At 37.2% G+C, this 23596-nt stretch overlaps 1 protein-coding gene across 2 annotated transcripts in view; it reads right to left on the bottom strand.

Moving 5' to 3' along the window:
- Window positions 1-23596, bottom strand: part of LOC108545442 (ras-GEF domain-containing family member 1B) — a 596416-nt gene that overhangs the window by 13518 nt on the left and 559302 nt on the right. Inside the window, exons 7-9 of one of the 2 annotated variants that reach the window (XM_017897066.1) lie at window positions 14990-15106; window positions 14356-14472; window positions 14009-14152 (exon numbers count right to left, since the gene is read on the bottom strand). In XM_017897066.1, the coding sequence (XP_017752555.1) occupies window positions 14009-14152; window positions 14356-14472; window positions 14990-15106 (378 nt within the window). The remainder of the gene's footprint in view (window positions 1-14008; window positions 14153-14355; window positions 14473-14989; window positions 15107-23596) is intronic. The other variant, XM_017897073.1, reaches the window with a different exon arrangement.

Raw genomic sequence — 23596 nt, 5'->3', positions numbered from 1 at the left:
CCCTAATCAAGATACAACTAATTACAACGAAAATTAAAATTCGGACAAAATATATTACTCGACAGATTATCGTAGAAATAAACAAATTTTTTAAATATGATTTCAAAATTTTATACTACTTATTTATTAACATCTTGGCTGCCTAATAGATGCAATAAATCTGTCGTAAAGTTCCAAATCGTATAAATCACGTGTATTCTCATGCAAGGGTACTTTTAACGCGTTTCTAGGATCCAGAAGCCAATTGCGAATTAATCCCATTTGTCAAGCAACGTATTAAACGCTCGAAAGATCGAAATTTATCACCTTTCCGTATCAAATTCACGATCGATCGTACACCATTCGACAACACCGATCAAAGGATTAAAATAGTTTCCGAATACACGAATTCAACTCTTGCAACCCCTTCTCAACCCCCGATATTCGTATTCACGTGGCACGGAAACAACCCTGGATATTTATAATGACCAACGCGCGAAAAACGCGGGACATTATGGTGTTCGCTAATCAGATGGTCTAAAATCGGAGGGGAACCGGTCGCGAGATCTAATTGACGTTAAAACCGGGCACGCCATGAAATGCGCGGCGAACATTCCCAAAGCTGGCCCGAATTAATTTACCGGAAACTATTTCACCATTCGCCGTCGTTTTGTGTCGGCTACGCGTTAATTCGCATTAATTAAACTGAATTTTCGTTTAGCCCCGGACTTTTTGGGCCAATTAAGCAACGTTGCGTCGATTTCCCGTAAATCGAACGGGATCGTGACAGTCAGCTCGACCGATTTTTTCGTCTTCTCTTCAATTTGTCATGTAACTTGACGTGTTCATGCTGGATGGCATTGCTGAGGTCTATTACTGTGTCTAACGATGAATACAGATTGTGTTAATGAAGAAACTTTTTAGAGGGAGAATAGTGTTTCTTTGGTTTATTATTTGATTAGTTTATTTTATTTATCTGTTAAATACTCTTATGTCATATTACGTTATTGTGTATATAATTAATGTTGACCTTAAACTTATTTATACCTTGAATTTTACAATTCAGTGGTCATAATGACATATAAGTTGCAATATGCAGAATAAAATATATAGCACCTTTAAATTAATTATGGTTAATAATTCAGTAACTGTACAAAGGTATAATACGTGAGTGGTAGTGATAAAATTGATTACACGTGAAAATAAGGAGAAATTTAATTGTCTGCGTGTTTCTGCAAGAGTCATTTGTTAATAAAAAGCAAACGGAAAAGGGCATTATCGTCGAGCTTATAACATTGAATTATTTGCACATACTGTTTCGAAATTTATTACATCGAATGGAATTGTTGAAATATTTCGTGGGGTTGAAGTACACGTAAAATATCTCTGTATTGATTTTTATTACAAACGTGATTAAATTATGGGACAAAAGGGAAAGAATTCTTATTTTATTTTATATTAATTATTTTATCATATTTATATTAATATCTTATTTTATCAGTAGCACTGATTTCTTTTTCATTTTTGCGAATAATAAAAGGGTCAACATATGCGATTTAAAAACAAGTATATATATTATTGATTGAAATTCAGATTTTTCGTTACGCCAATCTACAGCGAATAATTTAAAAGAATAGGAAGCTGGAAGTAAACAAAACAATTTCTACAATAACATGGTGTATCGAATTTCGAAAATATTATTTTATGCAACCGAATACATGTTTTTTAAAGGTAAAATTTTCGTGGGATTAACATCCGTAGGATTTGTTGTTTTATTAAGCATAGGCTTCTGCGAGTTTGATTGCAGGAATATTGCATCGAAAATATATCGATGAAATCCAGAAAAAACGAAATTTGAAATATCCACGCGCATAATATTTTGCATAAAAATGAAACGAATTGAAAATGCTTCGGCCTTGCAGTTTTCCGTGCAGTAATCGTGATTTCTCATTTCATTATTAAATTGTCACTTGAATTTACACGCAATAACTTTTTATTTTACATTCCGTATCGTTGGCATTTAAAAATATTTCACCGACGTAAAATTTCTTTCTATTTTAATATCTAGGTACAGTAGCTGCCAAAAATTTCTGATAACTGAAAGCATAGCTTTATTACATCAGTGAAATTGTAAAATTTACAGAATAAAATGCTACAAATTTTCGCAAAAAGAATTTTACGTCTCTCAATTTTATTATTTCCGATATCAAATACCATATTCTGATCAAAACTACTCATAACAGTGAAACAAATATTGAAACCACTTAGAACAATCAAAATTATTCTAATAAAAATAACAAAAATAAAAAGAAAAGGAAAACTATTATTATTTACGTTCTCATTAATTATCCTCAATAATTAATTACGCCCTCAAAAATTATTTACAACACGTTCAAAAAATTCAATAAAAAATCTACCATGGTCGCGAAAAAGGTAAAATGGCAAAGATCTATCACGTTCCCATCGAGTGCCTCGAAAACTATCCGCAACTCTTTTTAAAAAATTCAACATTTCACCCACACAGTGGGGGATTACCAACCGAGAAATGACAAATAGAAGGTATCAGGTACAAGAGAGCGGTGGCCATCTCATGGCAAATGCGTGGGATCTCCGCGTGGAGGTGGAGAGCCCATCTCGAGGGGACTGAAATTCTTCAAAAATCGGGGATCTCGCAGGCTGCATCCGGCGGACGAGAAAGGGTTCTCCTGCTCGCCACGGGAGCCATTTTTCTTCGCGGCGACTCGATTCGATTTCTCGGGAAATGCTGTTCGCCGCTGGAGGAAAAAACACTGAGAATCGTAGGGCTCCTGGCGGATCTGGTAAATTGAAACTGGATGGGAAACGCAGGGGAGGGGTAAACGAGATGCGAGGAATCTGGTCTCAGGCGGCAGATCCCGCGAGACAGCGCCAACGAAATGAGAAGCTGCTCTCGCCCTCGCTCGAAATCGGGAATTCTAATTAGACAAAATTGCAAATGCGACCGAAGACGGTCGGGCGCCGTGCATTTTCAGACCTTTTCCTAAGCTTTCCCCCGTTTCCGGTTATTCGCACGCAAAATCGCCAAAAATAATCGCGCGAAATAAAAGCATTCGGGGGAAGAGGTGGAGATAGGAATGGAATTTCGGCAGTTTAATTTGCTCCGAATGACAATTTATTTCAGTATGGCCGGGATTTTGCAATTTTCAGCGAGGAGGAAGTAGGACAAAGTTGTGGCGGTGGAGCAAAATTAAAGGAAATAGATTTCCATTTTTAGTACAATTTTAATACGTGGCATAATTTTTCGTTTTCAATACGATTTTAACCCTTCGCACTCGACAGGTGACTCTCAGTCACCGTTTATTTTAGCGCTATAACTTAAATAATGAATGACGATAATTATATTAAGAACATCGAAATAAAATTATTTTATTCCTTCCTTTCTCACGCAAATGCACGATTTTCTTTCTTTTAATTTTAGCATAAAGAGTATCAGTGAGCTTATAAAAATCTAAGAAGAGCTACAAATTGCATCTTCACAATGAAAAAATCTTCGAGTCCAAAGGGTTAATACACGCTTCCTTTATATAAAATAACCTCTTTTCCTTTTATAAAACCACGTACATTTTACGATCGAATAATAATAACAATAATAATAATAAAAAAAAATAGATTTATTTTCAAGAAAAATATGTGAATTTTAGTAAATGATTTTATAAATGTATTTTTTCCAAAGTACTTTCGGAGAGTATAAAAGTTGAATGATTCTGAAAGGGTAGAGTCGAATTCGATGGGAATTGGACAGGTTAAATAGGTATGATATCGATGACGGTGATCTTTGTTTCCTTTTATCGTTTTCGACTAAAACGAAATTACGTTCCGATCGTTTCTGAGAGGTGAAGTATGTTTTGAAACGCGATATATCTCGTTCGAATTGAATTCTCCAATTTCATTCGGTAATTGCAGAGAAATACTATACCACGTGTGCTATCAATTTTGAACGAATATATATCGCAGAATTCGTCACCCGAAATGGCGGTTATGGTGCAATAAAGACGTTAATTGCCACTCAGTCGACTGAATATGTATTCGAATACGCGGCGAGTTAAAAATTTATCTCCCGTCCCTATCGAAATAATATCCGCCCTGAATAATGGGAATTTTGCAGGTTTATAGTTTAGAAAAATATATATAGCCGCGTCGCTTTTAATTTTAACCCCATTTCCGTTCACGTATATTTACGACCGCGATTTGTCATCCGATATTTAACCCGCGTTTCCCCGATTTCTGCGTTTTCGCTTCATTTGCATATTAAAAACGCCATTTGAATCGGACTGGTGCAGCTTTGTCGCATAAAAGGGCATCGCATCTCGCAGGATTGCGCGCTTTGGACGTAAATTATAAACGGCCAAGAGAAAGAGCAGAATCAAAAGAGCAGAGAAATGGAAAATCGGGTTTAAAAACATTGAAATTATTAATAATTTCGATAATTGGGGCTTGGAAAGTAAAAAGGGAATATCTTTATAAATTGGAATTTAACTTGAGGAATAAAATATAATCCGATTTATTTAAAGGTTATGGGAAAAATGAAGTTGCACGAGAAAAATTGGATTCCTCTTTTTTTAAAAATTGCAAAATTCGTGACAGTTTAATCAAATTTTTCTTGGACACTTTGGAATGATTTTAGAGAACTCTGTTTGTCGAGATGTCTCTGTTAGTGTTACAAACGAATTTCGATTAGATCAAAATTGTAGGGAATTGATCAAATTTATTTATTAAAAATTCTTTTCTCATTAACGTTAAAAAGTTAACGTTGAAAGTAACCGTATTATTTTTACTTTCACGACTTGCATAAAATACAATCCATTCATTATAAATATCACACCATCCATCACGTTGCTTGTATACTTGGTTAGAGATACATTAAAGAGTATCATATTATAAGAATGTCCTTATTCCATTATAGTATTATGGATGGATTACGAGTTGCTTTATGAAGAATAATGAATATCGAGTAATAAAGTTGGAAAATAACAAATAGCTTTTACAAGCAATTCTTCTTTTACGAGGTAAAATATGGTTATCGAATAATATAGGATATTTTTACGAACAAAAGATAAATTACACTCAATCGAGACAATGGAAAAAGGATAAAGTATAACGACGTTTGACAATTAAATTTTCATAGTCTTTGTATTGCACGGAATAAAAAATGATCATGCATAGAATTTTAAAATACTCGATTTTCCCATATTAATCTTCAAAATCAAAAAAAAAAAAAAAAAAAAAAAAAAAAAAAAAGAAAAAGATACGTAAAAGCTTTTAAAAATTTATTCAATATTATTAAAGAATTGTAAAAATATGTAAAATTCGGAACAATAAGATTGCGAGAGTATCATTTACAAATTGCTATGAAACACCATCAAACCATAAACCCATATCGAAATTTCAAGAGTACATTTTCGCTAATTAAAATGTGCATTCGTTGCGTTAATTAAATATCTATTTACATTAAATAACCAAAATGAAAGCTTTCTTGTATCCGTCATTTTGTTTACACACACGACTGTCATACCCGCGTGCAAACAGCGAATCACGCGAAATTTGAATACGTTTGTCGAAATTCGCATTATCGTACACGATCGATGGTGGAGCAATCGCCAAGTAAATAAGTCGTTTAATTCCGTTTCGTTTCCGGCGGATCTTGTATTTCTCTCGATTCGAGTTTCGCGACCCTCGAAGTCGATATTTTTTAATTAAAAGATCCGACCTTTCGCACAGCGAAGCCAATAAATTGCGCTCTGTTCCGGGGGAAAATTATTCGCGCAAAACGTGAAAAAGGAGTGGCTGGAAAGGTGGCGGGAAATCGCGGCGATCAAGGGTAATTAAGTTCTCCAAAGTTCGTCAAGTTACGACGAACGGTCGGATATTAAATATGCATTAGCTGAGCTTAAGTTGCCTCTGAAAATTTTTCGAAGCTTCCAAAGGAGAACGGAAGGGGAGCTTGTTCGACGAGCAAGTTCAAAATGTCCGTGAAAAAGAAGGAAAAGGAGAGGAAGGAAAAAGAAGAAGTCTCGATCGAATTTTTCAACCCTAACTTACATCGTGCAGGAGTGGAGGAAAATTTTTCTTCGAATTCAGTCGTTTCAGACGTTTTTTCCAACCCCGTGGTTTCTTCCGCGAACTTTTACCTCCCTTATTTGCATTCGTTTAAATTCATCAGATTTCCCGCTGCTCCTTTATTACTGGCATAACGGCGCGTTAAATTCCTTAATTGATTTTTCAGCAAGACGAATTCGTCACGTAGATGAGATATATTGCTTGGATGCGAATAAATTTATATTTTAATTTTAGAAAATTAGGACAGAGGTTCGTGGAAATATTTCTCTCGGAAGTAATTAGTCTTTCAGCCATTTGCAATTAGACTAATTATATAAGAACTTGAAAAAAGAATGAGAATTTAAAAAACTTTACGTGATGCGAGCTATAAATTTTCACTCGTTAATGAATCCGAATTATTATTCTATATTACGACCACGCTTTTATAATTTGAACGACATATTATATGTCATCGTGTAACATAAAATATATAAAAAATATATTATCTATAATTATAGATAATATAATTTCAAAAATTAATAAATTATATTATTGCAATATATAATTATAATTTAGTTTCTCAATCACAAGCCTTCAATTTCCTCCAATCAAATCCGTACCCCCAAATCATAAACCCACCCCAACTCTACCCAAGAGCCGAAATCAGGAGACAATAAGTCTCCATTAGACAAACTCGATCGTTCAAAAGAACCGAATTCAGATCAGGGTTCATATTCATTTCAATCCACGCACCACGTCGACATTTTTCACCGTTCCACCCTCTGCATACCAACCGGGGGTTAATCGAGTCGCGTTTTCTCCCTTCTGCCGACGCGAGAAGGCTCCTGCTCATCGCGAATCCTTCTCATTCGACACCCTGCCGTCGAAGATTGCCAACAGCCTGGACTAACGCTCGAAACTTCTCTACCCTCGCGATAATGGACGCGACGGGGGTGGGTGGCGAGGTGGGTGGTATCTGGTTGGCGGATCGTAACGACCGAACATAATTAGCTTTTTGAGGGGGCGAAAAGCGAGCGGAGGCTTCCTTTCACCGCGGAAGAAGGAGACGTCACTCGCAGATTATCTCTGTGGTAAATTAAGCCGGCGTCGGGGGTGGTATCGTTCATCTTCCGCCGACATGGCCGTATCGGTGGCGCTTCTCTCGAACGGGCGTCGGCTTCGAGGCACCCACGGCATACCCGGCTCGAGTTTTCCGCGCTGACTTTTCAGGCGAAACTCGCCCAACTTCCAACTTGCCCCAACGAGCAAAGAGAATATCCTGCTGGCTAAACGGAGGATACTGGGAGAAGGGTGGAGCGAGGGGTTGTTGACGAGGCTGATTGTGAAGCATCGAAGTGCGTTCGAGAATCTGGGGTGAATTCTTCGAAGACGGGATCGATTTTTGGATTTGCTCGACGAATCAAGGTCCGTGGAACGAGGGATGTCGGGTTTCGGGGCGGGATTGCGGGGATGCAACTCGCGAGAGAGCGTTTGATGTCTTTTTGCGGTGATGTTAGAATGGAGAATGGTGAAGGGGGTGGATAAAACCAGAAGAGAGTATGACTGGACTCATAATGGGTGGAATATACTTTTTAGTTTCTATCAATATACTTTTGTTACTATCTATTTGTAAATTTAATAGTATTTTTCATATCATTGGGTATTCAATTGAGTGTCTTTAAAATTATTGATTATAGCGAATGGCATTTTAGGGAAGAGCTAACAAACCCAATAAAATAATAATATCAAAGAAAATAATATTCCTACGAATATTTTTCATTACATACCGGAAATTTCAACGAAAAAATAAAATTCTCTGGTACAACGATAAAAAGGACTCAACTCAGGAAATTCGTTGCAACTCCAAAGGAGATTAGTTCCAGATTATTCCAACTTATGTTCCGAAAATTGGCTCGAACACCCCGAGTTTACCCGCACGAACGGTTCGTCGCAAGATCGGCCGATGTTTTCGCGAATGTATATACGTGGATGTTCGCGCGGCGGTGGGGGTAGCGGTCGGAGTGGGGGAAACAAGGCGCGAGCGTGACCGAACAGAAGCGTTAAATTTTCATTAACGAAAATTACGAAGCGGGCCACGCCGGCTGGCCGCTGATAGTTCGAGCAATTATTTTAAGCGCGGCCTGTATAAATCAGCTGGCCCAACCAAATGAACCCTGAATAGCAGTCCGCGTCGAATAGAGCTGGAGGGATATGTCCGCGGAGCGCGCCGGTTCGGTCTTGTAATTAAAAACGAGAAAAAACGTTTAATGGTTTCCTCGTTCCGCCTCGCAATTTGTCCGCTCCGGCGATAAAGTCGTACACGCTCGCCGATTCGTCGGGAAATGTCGCGGATCGTCCTGAGAAATAAAATTATCTAACACCCACGTGCATTTTTCCGCCATTTTTTTTTTTCTTTCCTTTATAATTATTACGAAACATCTTACATTTTCCATGCCTCGAACACGCGATTCGAATCTAAATCATCGATTTCCCGCGTGAGATTGGAGATTTATCTTTGCTGGGTTGTCCCGCGACTTTTTTGCTGCCTCGTATGGAAGATTTTAATTAATTTTAATTAATCCACGCTTCATCGTTATTTATTCGATATTTCTTTAACGCTTAGTAATTTCAGTTTTACCTCGCAGATTGTTATTACGGAATATCGTTTTTCATGTTTCGGATTTGCAGTGTGAATTTAAATCGTTAGCTTTTGATACGAGTTTTTTGTTATGCTTGCCGCGCAATTTTTTGCCAGTTTTAATCCATCAGTGACACGTGCGAAATCCACGAAATTTATTAAGCTCGTGTATACGGTTCTTACTTGATTAATCCCAAATTTGTACTCGTACAGCTATTCGTTAAATATTTCTTCCACGTTCTATTTTATTTAATTAACATACAAGAATCAGTTTTTGAAGTTGAGGATTGGAATCTCAAAGCTGATCTTTTGTGCAACGATATAATTTGTGCAACGAGCTAATTCTCGTTGGAAATATTTCCCAGCAGAAAACGAGGTACTCAAGCACGACGTGCACAAAATTCCCGGAAAAGTTCCATTATATCCCAGCCATTTTTATAACCCCGCACCCTTTGATATCTAATATTATTTCTCATCTGCACCCGGTCGTAAATTCTCAGATTCCCAGCATCATAACTATTCCTTTAATCCGGTCGATCTTCTTTTATCCTGGAAACGCGACGGAAATACAAGTTCCGTGGCAGCTAGATAACCATAACCTGACATGTTAATTACGTCACACCGTGGCATATATTCATTTGCGTGGATACATTCACCGCGACCTTTTTATTGCGAACAGCCCGGTGAGCCGGGATATTTATGGACATTTTTATGTATGGACCGGAACGACGCGAAATCCGGCCGCGAATTTAAGAGAGGAAAAAAATACAAATAAAATCAAACAAAATGCAGGAAAATTTAATTTTATTTATCATAATGGCCGTTCCGTTTTAGCGCGATCGTTTAATCCAATCCCCGCGACGGGATCGCGGCACGATCGCCAGGGAAATATTTCCATTTAAATCGGTTCGTCGATACGATATCGTGGGAATCTCTGTTAATACCATTGTTACGAGGGTGTGCAGTCATTTTTAACCTTCTTCGCGTTATTTCTACCGTTTCTCCAGAACCGGAACACCATTTACAGCGGATCCAGAGGGTCTATAAAACGTCAACGGACACGCGGATGACTTGTTTAAAAAAGTCCGATCCGAAACGCGTCGTATATTTTTCAGGTAACCGGTTCTAGGTATCTATGCCGGGTCTCTATATCGTGAATCCCTGTAAATAGCATTGGGGTTGTGCGCGGGATTTGTCCGTGACACGGAAGTATCGGAGAATACGGTTATTTTTATGAAATTCGGTTGTTAATTCACCGAATAAGCATTTGAGGAGAGCAAAATTGGAATTTATCGCTTATCCGATAATTGCGAATACCGGTGCGCAAGGGGTTGCATCGCGATTCGTTTAACTTCCATTTGCGTAATTTTAAGGAAGCTGAGTTTTAAACACTGATCACTGATTCGAACGAGGGTAAACGTTCGAGCTTTTTTGATCATAATAAACAATTTTTAAACAATATCGAACAATTATTTTTCTTGGTTAATGAATAATAAATAAATAATTTGAAGAAATTTAAAACAGTTTTTTCGTTTTTAAAATAGTTGCTTCCATTTTTGTAAATGATTTTTAAGTCCAATATTATGTTTTTTAATATTCATGTGTAAGCGAATTTACTATAAAATGTCCTATGTTACATAAAATGGTCAACATTTCATAAAACAATGAAAAATACTTTATTTTAGAATCTCGCTATTCAAATACCTATCTTGCATTCCTATTCAGAGAGAACCACAAAACCATAAAACCATTTTCAAAATAGTTGTCTCCATTTTTGTAAATGATTTTCAAATCCGATATTATATTTTTCAATATTCGTGTACAAATGAATTCACCATAAAATGTTCCGTGTTACATAAAATGGTCAACATTTCATAGAACAATGAAAAAGAAAATACTTTATTTTATAATCTCGCTATTCAAATACCTATGTTGCATTCCTATTCAGAGGGAATCACAAAACCATAAAACCATTTTCAATATAGTTGTCTCCATTTTTGTAAATGATTTTCAAGTCCGATATTATATTTTTCAATCTTCATGTATAAACGAATTTACCATAAAATGTCCTGTGTTACATAAAATGGTTAAAATTTCGTAAAACAATGAAAAAGAAAATACTTCATAATCTCGCTATTCAAATACCTATCTTGCATTCCTATTGAAAGGGAACCATAAAGCCACAAAACAATAAATCTATTAAATGTCAAACAATACTCTCATCCTTCGAAAACAGAATTTTCCAATTCTCCATCTTTGTAACATTTTATAGGAATTTTTTGAAATAATCGCTTGATAAATACACGACCGACAGATTGAACAGTCTATTATACTTTGCTTCTGAAGCGCAGTCCTTTCATTTCGTGCAGGATTGCATGGAGAAAGAGGAGCAGGATAACGCAAGAAGTCGTCCGCGCTGTAGGAAGTAATATCGTGAAAGAGTGACAGGAAGTCGCGCGATATGTATCGACTTCTCTCTTCTCGTTTTTCCACATTTTCCCTGCTCGCTCTGCTTTCCCCCTTTTCCCTTCTTCCTCGTCCCTTTTTATTTATTTCCACCCCTTCGCGGAAACGCAATCGTTGCAAGCAACGCGCGATTCGATTATTTCGCCAGCGTCACGGATCGGAATGCGATGTCCTCGTTTTTCTTCGTTCTGCAATAAATCCGCGACACAGTCGCTTTTTGTTTAACGCCGAATTCTTTGTTTTCATCGACTATGCGCGAATTTCATTCGTCTTTGATTGAAACGTTATTTCCCTTCTTTTTGCTTCCCGACGAGTATTACAAGACCTGGCGACTTTATTTCGTCGCGAAAATTTTTCAAAAAATGTCTGACGATCTCGTGACTATTCGAGATTCATCCTCGTGGCGTCTCGTCAAATCGAATTAACGTTGATATTTGGAAATTAGCTTTTAGCGGTGACAATTTATTCGGCTTTTATAGTCATAGGTACGTTTCGACGAATACACGCGCATGTACTTGTGAAATTCAGATATTTACACCCTTTCACGATAATTAACCCTTTGCACCCGGTGATTTTTTCGTTACAGGAAAATAGTAATTCGAAAACTTTCTACCATAAAGTCGACGATATTTTTAAAACGGTAAATAAGAAATCGTATGCAAATTAAGACGTAGAATTATTTTACTTCGATACTCCACGCATCGTTGGATAATTGTAAATTTGATATATTAATTAACATCCATCTTTAGAATCTGATTAAATGGCGACTGAGAGGCGCCTCTCGAGTGCAAAGGGCTAAAGAAATATCGAATGCCGGAAATAGGAGAATTAATTCCTGAATAAAACATAATTTCCGGTTTAAATTAAGAACGAGCTAACATTTATTCCCCCATAAAGACGATCTTAATAAATAATAATTTTCCACATTTAGTACCATTCTCTGATAATCAAATTAAATTTTGAACACCAAAAACAGAACTAATTTTTGAGTAAGGAACAATCTCGGATTTTAATTAAAAATAAATAAAATTTATTATTCAATAAAGTTGATAAATTAAATTTCGAATGCGAAAAGCGGGAAACTAACTTCTAAATAAAAGATAATGTATATTCTCTAATGAAAACAATCAACAAACACAGAGTTTCAAAAAAATTACACAAATTCCCATAGCCACAACTTCCTTAATAATTAAAATAAATTTCGAACACCGTCGACTGCCACCATCCGTAAAAATTCCGAAACGAGATGAATCTGCCACATCATTAAACCTTCTCTGCGCCAACTGCACTCAGCTAAAAGTGAAACTCGCGCGAGAACGCGGCGCGTTCATCCGCGAGGAAGACTCTGCCCCAATTAAAAATCGCAGCTCGCAGTGCTTTCTAATTAACTCGACGTTGATGTACATTTCAATCGGACTGGACGCGAAACTGTGACGTAAAAATTCAATTAAAATACCCCCGCACCCCCTGGCTCATCGCGTCCCGTCTCATCGCGCAACCCTCTCGCGGAATACTCCTCCGGCGACGCGAAAATTCGATTCCCGGCGATTCGTCACGGTTAACGCTGGTCGTCGCGGCGCCACGCTCGATTTACGAGGATTACAGACCGCTTATTGCCTGGCGCAGCCCCATGCACGGGGGTGAGAACGAGCGTGGACCGATCCGACGAGCCATCAACGCTCTCACGACCGTACGTCGTCGATGTCGTTTCGATGAAGAACGAAACAGGATGGCCGCCGTCGTAAAAGTGCCTGCGCCGTGCCGGGACATCGATCATTTCAGCTCTAACCTTCTATAAGGGATCGCAGTCGATCACTTTGTTTGTCCAGCACTTTCGTCACTCTTGATCGATTGCTTCCCTCTTTGATCTGGGTTCATTGGCTGACGAGGTAAGTGAATGGGAAGATTAGCGATTTTTGTTTTACGAGGTAATCGAAGTGGCTGGAGCTTTTTGGGTAACTCGTAGACGCCGTTTGGGGTGAGAGTAGGGGTTGCGGGATGACGAGTGTGCGTGGAGTGTGGACGTATGAAGTATGTCTTGACGTCAGCGAACGATGCGAGGAAGGAGTTTGCGAGTGTATATTTCTTAGGTTTAGGTGAAGTGTGGGTAGTCGTTTTATGAGGTATGAGAGTATGCGAATGCGTGTGTAAGGGTTGTCAGGACGAAGGCAGCGCATGAGAAAGGCAGTTTATGGCAGTCAGTTTGGGTTAGAGGGTAAGTGAGTTAGAATCTGAATAGCGTGGGTTATTGAGAGGTGTCTAGTTATAGCGTTTATAATCACTAACCTATTTATTTTTAATAAACACAGTTTTTCAATTATCCCTACAAATCATCCCTACAGGGTTGACAATATTTCATTGTAGCATGCGGGGATTGAGACGTGTAACTGAAATGGGTAAGTTATATATTGGTTTTGGTAAAATATACGATAGCAAAGGAATTTAGAGAGAAAAGTCGAATGATAGTATATATTTTCTTTTTGTTAAAGCAACAATTTTATAAAAATATTAAAAAAGAAATATTTTTCTTTTCCATTTTTCTTTCTAAGATGGAATTATTTTTATAATTCTAATTATGCTTTTCCTTGCATGGATTTCTCAAGTTATTCTGTTGGAAGAATTTTGGGATATCATATTTTTGATAATCAATGTTTTATAAAATATTTTTAAATATGTAATTCATAAATAATATTATCAGTTAATATTTTTTGTTTTTTCAGTAAAATAATTCAATTTGGTGGTATGTAACACTCGAAAGCCGGATATTAAATATTTTTGGTACAGAGTATGCGGGATATCGAAATTCCATTTGTCACTTTTCTATTTAAGATGAAGTGAAATATGACTCACCGTTTTCTTCAGACGAGATATCGGAGACATGTTCAGGCCAGCGATGATCGCCATCAGGGAGTTGAAATTGCCGATGTTAAAGCACTCACGGGCGGTTTCGATCCAATATTCAACCACGCGAACGCGTTGTTTCTTTTTTGCATGCTGCGAAGTGGTAAACGTAATTGTTCGATGTTTAATTATCGTGAAACATCGTAGCTTGTGAAATTAAACTAGAAAATTCACGACTACGAAACTAGAATTTTGATCGATCGAAATTTCTTTCGCTTTGATAGAAAAATTGCCGCTCTACAAATTGTTCCGCAAACTCTCCTCGATGCTAAATTACGCATTCTTGTTTAATTTACCTTGCACACTTCAGTCGCGACGAAGTAACTCAGTCTATTAAACCACTGCACGTACGATTCGAGATTGCGCGTTTTCTTCATGTCCTTAAACGATGTTTCCAGATGAGGTGATTCCTGCTTAAGAATAGAATTCCACGAAAAATTAATTAACAACGAAATTCCAAAACAAGATTCGAAAACAAGAGAGAAAGAAAGAGAATAGTATCCGAGGATCGCGTTCAAAGAGAATACAAAAATGAAAGAAAGGAGAGAAAGAGTCTACTAAAAAAGAAAAAAATATCGTCAAAATTACTCACGTATACTCGAAATTACGGATTAATTAACAAAAAGAAAAAATTAAAAAAGGAAAAGAAGAATGACACCATAGCATCAAAGGATCACGAAGAAAGCGGGAATAAAAAACCAAACAAGCGAAAGAGAAAAATTTGATTAAAAAAGGAGAAAAATCGAGAAAAATTATTCATATATACTTACAATCCTACGTTAATTAACAAAAATAAAAATGGAATAATGTGATCAAAGGATCGCTATCAAAAGGGAGATGAAAAAAGAGAAGGAGATTAAAAAGGAAGAGAAACGAGGAAGATGATAGCTTCAAAGGGTCACGTCCAGAGGGAAAATCATTTGTACAAACCTTGGCGAAGGCTTGGACGAATTCTTCGGGGCCGATGTAGGAGAGCCTCTCGAGTTCCACGTGGGTCAATTGCTGTGCCAGGACCGTGGCCGACGGACACAGCTCGGTGATGTCCACCTGAAAAACGAGGTGACAGTTCCATTCGGTTCGAGTGTCGAAGAAAGCGTGGTCGGGAAATCGTGCAAGAGGCTGCGCGGGGTCGTAGCCGGGGTCGCGATGAAAGGGTGGCGTGCAGGAGAACTCGATTCACGGAAAGACAGAAAACGGAAACGGGCGGAAGCTGTGCAGAGTCGCGCAGCGTCGCGACGCCTCCTCTTTTCCTTTCCAATTTCACGTGCTCGTGCTTCGTCGAGCAAATTCCAGCGAGTTCTTATCTTCGACGAACACCGTCCGAAGTGGCTCGGCCACGGCGTCGCGACGCTCTCGGACGCTCGGCGATAAAGATCTGGCGACCGCGGTTATGGACGGTGTCGTTCCGGAGCGCCATGTTTCGAAAACGATTCCGGGAAACGTTCGAAGCGATTCGCTATGATTCTTGTTTCAAGCGCAATAACCTTTATGGTCAGATTTCGTATTTACCAGGGACGTGTTTTATAGGGGCCGTATTTTAGGCGGCGATAGTGATTTCGAGTTAGGCCAACGGGAGAAGAGGAGAAAGGATAGATTATAGGTTTACGGGTCTTCGTTACGTAGTTGTGAAGGTGAGAGTATTATTGTAGGATTTAATACGCGATTCAAATTTATATTGGAAATATGAGATTTTATAGCGAGTTATATAGTCGATATTAGTCAATTTTGGGAGGTTCTTGAATTTTTAAATAGAAAATAATTAAATTTTCGATTGATATTAATTTTGTTGACAATTAACCATTTAGAGTAATGAGAATGGATCACAGAATTGATTAGTATAGACAAGTTATTGATAAATCAAGTATTTCTACTAAGAAATATAGTAGTATTTCTAATAATAATTTATTAAAAATAAATTATATTATTGCGAAATTTTTAGAAATTTCTGTATTCCTATGTTATACTGTATTATAGATCATTTCCAAGCTCTAATAATATCAATAACCTTATATATCAATTAACCTTTTGCACTCGACAAAGTTTTGGCTAAAAATGAGTAGGAGTTCAAAGATTTTCTGCTATAAAGTTAACGACATTTTTTCCAGCAGTAAATAAGAAATTGTATAATAATTAACATGTAGAACTATTTGATTTCTATACCTTGCATATCGTTACATTATCTTAAATTTGATATATTAATTAATATCGATCTTGGAAATTTTAACAAATGGCAACTGAGGGGAGCCTCTCGAATGCAAAGGGTTAAACAGTTCCTTCTGTTCTAAAAATTATATTTTCAAAATGCAATGGAAATTACTTCAAAACAGACAAATTTTCCAAAGACTAATCAATTTTTTACAAAAAGACAGTAAAAATTCCTTCATAGTATTCTTCATCTTCTCCAGCAAGAATTGTCAATAAATTCGAACCGTCTGCCATAATCGTTACCCAATAGGGAAAAAGAAGGAGGGTTGATCGTTAATTAAACTCGAAAAGGAAGGATTCGAGCAGTAAAATAATTTCCCCAGCGAAAGCCATACGTTTGCAGCATAACTCGCTGGTACACTCGAAGCCACTGTAATTATTTATGCTCATCGTCGTCATTGTAAACGCGGCTCACGGATGAAAGGAATAAGTCCGACAGACATTTCAATTTGAATCGAACGCGCGACCATTCATATCCGCCGCCCTTTAGGATGAAACGAGCCCCGGAAAATTTATATTCTCCTGCTCAACTTGTCCCTCAAAATAGCGTCCCGGTCGCTGCAAACACTGACCCATATCACTGCGTGCTGCCGGCACGAAAAACGACGAGGTCTCGTCGTCGACCACCTCGTCTATTATTCATGCTATTATTGGTGCTCGTCTTTTGTCCCATTTGTTTCCCTTTTCGATTCCATTTCGCCTCCCCTATCTCGTGAAGCAGTCTAAGTTTTCCTTCAACGATTCTACGAGTGTTTTCCGCGAGACGACTGATCGATGGACACCGATGGGAAGTCGGGAGAAATTTTTCAGGGTTGAAAGTGGTGACTTATGTTGCAGGGAAATATCGATAAATTCATAAGAAATCGGATTAATTTATTATTCATTAAGACAGGTAAAAGTTACGGTTTTATATTATATATAATTTGTAAATATATTACTATTTATAAAAATATAGGTTCATTTTGTGTACCAAAATAATGGAAAGCTTTTAAATAATTGCTTCTCTGTTTTATTTAAAACAGTCTCGATAAATTAACATTACAATATTCAGCATGAAAATGGATCGTAATTATTCTGCCTCGGAATTTGGATAATTTTTCACCGTGTACGTAAAAGAATTATGAGCAGTTAAAAATGACAATTAACGCGGTCAGATTACGTAAAAGTAATTGCTCGGGGTACCATAATTAGCCGGCTGTTATTCACGTTTCAACGAAATATATGGAAATTACCGGTAATTGCGGTTCCTGGTAACAATCAAGCAATCGCGAAATGAAAATTCTTTAACCACCCTCGCGTTATTCTAATTCTTTAAAAAAATTCTAATCACGAATAAACATTAAATAAAAAATATGTACCTGAAAAAGTGTTTAGTGTAAATCAATATTTATAATTAATTCCGATTAATTAAATATACAAAACTTGGAATTTACATAAAGCTTAAATAATTATTAAATTCAATTATTAATCAATTTTATTCTCCATTTCCAAATTCATACAGTGTTATATTTATAAATCATTATATCCTCTTTCTTATTTAATAGTAATTCCTTATTTCTTTCAATTCTGTTAATTTATTTATTACTAAATAAAACTTAGTTTTTCCAGGATCCTCAAACAAAACCCAACTTCAGTTTAACTTTCGTTCCACAAAAATACAGAAAACACGAAATATATGATTTCGAAGGAGAAAAAATTCAACACACCCAGTAGCTGTATGATTTCGCCATCAATATCAATTTACTTCACTCCAGTCACTTTTCTCCAATTCTCCAATTCACGAATCTCATTACGCCTGCCTAATCTCCAAAAATCCAGACCCTCGAATTTCCGTTCCCCGCGTCTTCGTCCCTCATCAATCAAAATTTCCCCGATTCTCGAGTCACCTGTGCCACGTCCGACGAGCGACTTCCGCCCTCGCCGACCGCCCTAACTCGTCTCTCGGGCGAAAAAAGGCAGCCGTTCCAGCGGCACCCAGTCCATAGCCGACAGTTTTAAAGCGGCAACCCTCCCTCGCACTCCGACGAAACACGTCGTGCCGTTTTTCAGTCGCGACGAAAGTAAGGAACCCGTGGTGGCTCGAGTCGGGAACCAGCGAACCGGGTGATCCGGTTACGACGGCGAACGCCGTTCCAGCGGCCTCCGTTTCCTCGAATTAGATCGTCGATCGAATTATCAACGAGCAAGGCGGGCCGATATGACAGCGGTGGAAACGATTCCGACGAGCAGACAGCATTGATTCCAACTGCTCGTGGCAAACAGAGCGCGAGCGAAACGTTTTGATTTACGTGCAAATTCTACCCTTGTGCCCGCTTCCTCTTCGATAAAAATGCCGCGCTCAATGACACGTGAACCACAGCACGACCAAACAATGGCCCCCCCGCGATGCGGGTGCAGCAAGGACGATGCTTCGCGATTAGAATATGCCAATGGATCGATATCGATTTGCAGTCGGGAATAATTTTGGCTGTGGTTTACTTTTAATTCTACTTTATGCCGCGTGATGCCATTACGGAAAGAATAGAATGTGGGAAAATTTAGCTTCGTTATTATGGTTAGAATTAATATTTAGATCACATTTTTGACGTTTCTTTTGCCACAATCCACGAATTGATGAAATTTTTAATTCTCAGACGTGGTGTTTAATGGATTTTAATTTTTTGGCGTGAGTCACTGGTGACTGATATGATGTGAAATGTGTTAAGGGACTTTTGATATGTATATGTATATGTAGCTTGATATTTTTGGGATATTATACGATTTTACAATTTTGCAAATATTCTGGGCAAAATTGAAGTGCAGTATGTATCACAGTATAAATCACAGGTCACTCAAAGCGTTACTCAAAATTACGGTATTCCATATTTATGTGAATATTCTGCTGTATTAATATCGCATATTATTACTCCTCTTTCAGTTAATTAATATTCCTCGATCAAAGCAAATATGATGAAGCAGTGACAAGCTGACTATAATATTGCACTAAATTTATACAATATTTTCCCTTTTTCTTTTTTCCTTTTCTTGAAATTTAAAATTAAATTCTGCATCTTCGTAATAATTACTATAAGGCTGATGTTATAATATTTTGTTCATAAATTTTATCACCCGTACAAATTAGAAGAAATATACGTTCTAAAAATTTAACGAATTCATGCGATTGTATGGGATGAAAGTATCACTAGTTTCGAAGATTATTTCGAGAGAACTTTTCTCAGACAACGAGTAAACTCAGTCACGTATCAGGGGTAAACGAAAGAGAATCAAGGATCGTGCTGAGACTGTCGAGGCAATGCTGAGTTTAGTTGTTTCGAATTGAGAAAAGTGCAGCGAAAGCGTAAAAATATCAACGGCGAGATACTCTCGCGAGTTTCAGTGCGAGTTCTGTCTTGAAATTGACGACGATGCTCGATGGTGAAATTAAAAACGCTACCGTCCGTAGTTTCTCGTTATACGTGCGCGAGGATGCGAGAATTTTTGAAGGAATTGAAAGCTTTTATCGTCCACGAAAATTAAATTAATTCGCAGCGATGCGTCAGTGCCTGGTGAAAGATATAGTCCAGAGTTAATATCATTCGAATCTAGAATTTTTCGAATAATTTTTAATCGCGATAAAAGCATCGTACTCTTTCTCGCGACATTTACATAACGATTTAAAAATTCGAGAATTAACGATTAATATATAAACGTGCCAACATTTACCCCTTCGAAATTATTTTCCCTTTTACAAAATTTTATTTTAAGACTATTTCGCGAGATTCCATACACAAAATACAAAGAACGAGAAATGTAAATATGGAGGATGACAAAATTTCGGTAACAAATAATAAATAAGAATGGAGATGAATAATATAAGGATAAATAATAAATATACGATTAATAAATAAATCATAATGGAGATAAACAATATAAGGATAAATAATAAATATAAAGGAAAGGTACAGAGTTCAAGAACAAAAATATGTTCCTCGTCGTCCAGGGAAAGGGATATAATCCTATAATTACTATTCCACGAACACAGAGTCATCGAACGGCAAAATTTCCCAGCAAGTTTCAAATTGCTCGAGTTCGCTGAACGATAATGTTTGCGATGTTCAAAGAAACCTCGTGGAAGACATTGCACAACCCCGAGCGAATCGTGATATGCAACCAAATACAACGCACCCATGGGACTGCCATAGTTTCTTGTATCGCGATAATTAATGATGGCTTCGGAACGGCAATGTATATCAAATTGAGAGCGCCGCCACAATTTCATCCAATTTTCGTTATTTGCGGCATCAGTTGGTGAACGCGGCTTGATTAAACGCGGTCCCCACATCTGGTGTGTCTTAAGTAACGCTACAAGTGCTGTTTACGAATAATTATGCTATATTTTTATTCTACATAAACGGTTACACGATTCAAAAAATAAAATTTCAAAGCAGGATAATATACAGCGATTTTCCTGTTCCATTTTAAATGGACGATGTTTTGCATGACTTTTATACGAATGAGTTTTTGTTTGAGACGTATGAAGGATACAAATGGTAGGATAATATTGCTGATACCGAGAGAAACAAATTGTTGCTCGTTTCGAGTAGAAGTAATTTTCCAACTGACGTAACGTTATCTGTGAATAAAATTAATCGCAGGATTTTATACTCGAATTTTGCAAGAGCTTCGATAATTAAGAATAATTACTTTCCTGCTTCGATAACGAGGAATATTAATAAGCTACGAGCAGCTTAAATTTGTAACAATGTGGAAAAATAAAGAGATCAGGCAGTTTGATTCGTTCGACAGACCCTGTGTTAAATAACAATGCAATAATATCAGAATGTTTACTCGAATGCATAATTTATGAAAATTTGACTAATTGATGGCTTGAATAAAGCTTCCAATTAAATAAAAATTGACCTTTATCAAACAAATGATTTTAAGAAAAGAAAAACGTTTTTTAAATAAATTAACACCGATCGAAAGATTACAAATTTAACCTATAGTGATCTCTACGTAATAATTTCTTGAAGAGCTATAATTCATAATCTTCGAATCCTCAAAAAAATAAAATAAAATAAAATAAAATAAAATAAAATAAATAAACTAAAAAACACCAAAATATATGAAAACGACGACAGACAGTCAGACTACAATATCGACTACCATACTACAGACTACCATATAATAATATGGCGCATTCCAATTAAAGCATTAATTAAATAAAAATTGACCTTAATCAAACAAATTATTTTAAGGAAAGAAAACTGCATTTTTAAACAAATTAATACTGATCGAAAGATTACAGGCTTAAACTATAATGATCTCTGCGTAATAATTTTTTGAAGAGCTATAATTCACAATCTTCGAATCCTCAAAAAAATAAAATAAAATAAAATAAAATAAATAAACTAAAAAGCACCAAAATATATCAAAACGACGAGGGACAGTCGGACTACAATATCGGTCGCAGAAACCTACAATTCATCTCGAAATTTCTCCAAATAATCCAGTTACAAAAGCCACGAAAGCAGTACATGAATCACTATGGACGGCGCGCGTAAACGAGCTTTACCCAGTTAGTCAAAACGGTTATTACTTCCTGACAAGCCCGATAGGGTGTCGACGAAATAACAACCTCGCGAATTGTCCGCTATTAATAACAATAATAATAATAACAGGCGACTCGCGCGCGATTACGCAAAACCGTCGGTGACACGGTTCGATCATTTAAAAGCGGCCATTAAATTCGCCACCCACGTCGGATACAACAGCAGCGTGTAACGGAGTTAATACGGATTTTAACGCGTATTATCGTTATCAATTAAAACCCCGTTATCTACGGTAACAACGTTAACGCGCGCATTTAAATACAACCCGATAGTGAGCGGAAGCTGCGTTTCGAGGGCCTTTGTGTTTGTTCCGCCGCCTCCGTTGACCCCCTCCCGTCATTACGCGCAAGAAAACGTAATTAAAAGCTTTGTCCCGCTCGCGAAAAGCAGAAAGACGGATTTTCCGGCCGTTTTCCCGGCTTCCAACTGCGTCCCCAGCCGCCCTGCGTTGCAATTAAAAACGAGGCCTCGATTCTGGATTAATAATTCGTCGAAGAGGTTCTGCGAGGGTGTAAGGGGTGGAATGGTGATGTTTGGTACTGGAAATGGGGTGGAAAGGGGGCTGGATGATATAACGTTATAGGATTATGCGTTTATTTGGAAGCAGAGAAAGTTTGGAAGAGTTTGTAGGAATTGGTGTGGGGGTGAGAAGTTGACCGAGTTTGTGCATTTGTGCAGTTTGTGAAGTGTGGAATGGTAATGTTTTGGATCGGTTATAGAAATAATTGGGATTCAGTAAATTCTCGGTGGGTAAAGAACGATTTTGGAATTTTTAGAATTTGTATTCCAAACGATTTTGAAATTTTTGGGATTTGTATTCCAAACGATTTTGGAATTTTTGGGATTTGCATTCCAAATTATTTTGGAATTTTTGGAATTTGTAGGGCTGGAGAAAATATAGTCATCATTAAAGTGTATTCGATATGGTGCATTATGAATGTTGAAACTTTTATTAGAAATTCGGCTATTTCATCAACAGCAAAGAGCGAAAATGAAAAATGTTAAGCAATGATGTTATTCTATGGGATAGTTGTAGAAGTTTTAGTCTCCTAATGTAAATAATACGGATACTAGGATACAAACAACGAAGTCTTTTACTAGAACAAAAAGTGGAAAACGAAGATTTTAATTAAAAAGGCCAGTGTACGGTTCGTAATTCGCAAGCTCTGTATGTGTACCTATATTCTGAATTTTTTTCAAGAATTTCATTTCGCTGATGTCCAGTTTAAATTAATCCGTGAACACAAGTTATATTCGCAATTTTGATATTTGTTTATTTCATATAATACCGCATTTCTGTCATTCGAGAAAATTATTCATCGAAACGAAAATATATTTCTAATTAAACCGAAACATATTTTCCAAGCTAAGCTCCGTATCTCTTATATAAATGGAAATTCCGACTCAGAAGTTTCGCTTTTCCATTCATTCCCAAGCTTTCGTTTCTATATTTTCATATTTTTTCCTGTCATGGAAGATGAAATACGAGTCACAGGCGAAATCGAGTGCTCCGAAGCATTAAGGGTCGGCGAATAGCAATAAAAATCCCAGGCTTGCGAAATCGTAAGTTGCAATTTTCCTCTTTTTAAAATACCAAACTCAGAAAGCGAAGTTTCCGAGCGAGCAACTGTTTAAATGCAATAAAGGGTCTTGATTGAGAAGCCTGGTGTGTTCGTTCGAAACTTTCCTTCTGCCAAGAGAAAAAGATTAAACGTGTACTATTGGGCTTGCGAGCATTTTC

This window comes from Eufriesea mexicana, unplaced genomic scaffold, assembly GCF_001483705.2.
Source record: "Eufriesea mexicana isolate 0111107269 unplaced genomic scaffold, ASM148370v2 scaffold474474869, whole genome shotgun sequence".
Taxonomy (NCBI): Eukaryota; Metazoa; Arthropoda; class Insecta; order Hymenoptera; family Apidae; genus Eufriesea; species Eufriesea mexicana.
Note: the sequence above shows the minus strand (reverse complement) of the source record. Positions and strands in the feature narration are given on the sequence as shown.